General features: G+C 36.0%; 1 protein-coding gene across 1 annotated transcript in view; it reads right to left on the reverse strand.

Annotated features, from left to right (window-relative positions):
- Nucleotides 1–228: 228 nt before the first annotated feature.
- Nucleotides 229–908, reverse strand: part of LOC122069626 — a 28,945-nt gene continuing 28,265 nt past the window's right edge. The window contains exon 4 of the mRNA XM_042633685.1: nt 229–688. Coding sequence (XP_042489619.1) covers nt 599–688 — 90 coding nt within the window. The 3' untranslated portion in view covers nt 229–598. The remainder of the gene's footprint in view (nt 689–908) is intronic.

Here is a 908-nt window from a genome sequence, read left to right on the forward strand (position 1 = left end):
CAGAGACTTAATAAAGCTGTATATGAGGCAGCTCAGTTTGCATGTAAACAAAAGACTGATATGGGTGAATCAATGTTTCTCCAGGCAGGGTGCTTGATCAAGATAAACACAAAGAGAACCTGGTTCTACTGAGATTATGGTGTACCCATCTCCAACATGTCTCAAATAAGGTTACTGGTTAGTGTGTCTGGATGCAGGATCTGTTAATTGTTGTGTTTGGCCTGCGAATGCAAATTGAATGGTTTTATGGTTTTAAGGTTTTAGCAATACAATCATTGTTCAGCCAGAACTACAAGTTCATAGTTCTAACAACACAATTACCACTGGCCTTTGAGGCACAATACAAAAAGGAAACTGTTATCACAATTGAAAAACATTTAAACAAAACAAAACAAAACAAATAAAATAAAATAAAGGAAAACTATTTTCTCGCAAAGGTTTTATAAGGGTATCCTAACGATAAAAAAAATAGGGTGGGGTAGGGGTAGGGGTAGGGGTAGGGGTGGGGGTGTTGGAGTAAAGAACGAATAAATGTCCAGAGAAACACTATTTCCTTTCTTCATAACAGGACCTGGCAGCATGTAGAGGACTCCCAAGATTAACCACAGAAGTTCAGCTTCTTCATCACTTTGGCATAAGCAGGATGGACAAGAGCTGGTAGTCTAAGTCTTCGTTTTGATTTCTTGGACTGTATATGCATCACAATTTTAAATAAAAATAACAGTCAGCAAATTGTTCTGTATCTTCACCTTTCAGAACCGTAAAAAGTTACAGTAAGTGTGTAAAATCAATTATCAGAATCATCCAACAAACATAAGACTTCGATGTGATATGTTTTCAAAGGAATTTTATTTTTTGGGATTTCTATTACAACCAAATATCCCAAAAAAGACAATAATTCATAGTCA

This window comes from Macadamia integrifolia, unplaced genomic scaffold (assembly GCF_013358625.1).
Source record: "Macadamia integrifolia cultivar HAES 741 unplaced genomic scaffold, SCU_Mint_v3 scaffold664, whole genome shotgun sequence".
In the NCBI taxonomy this organism is placed as follows: Eukaryota; Viridiplantae; Streptophyta; class Magnoliopsida; order Proteales; family Proteaceae; genus Macadamia; species Macadamia integrifolia.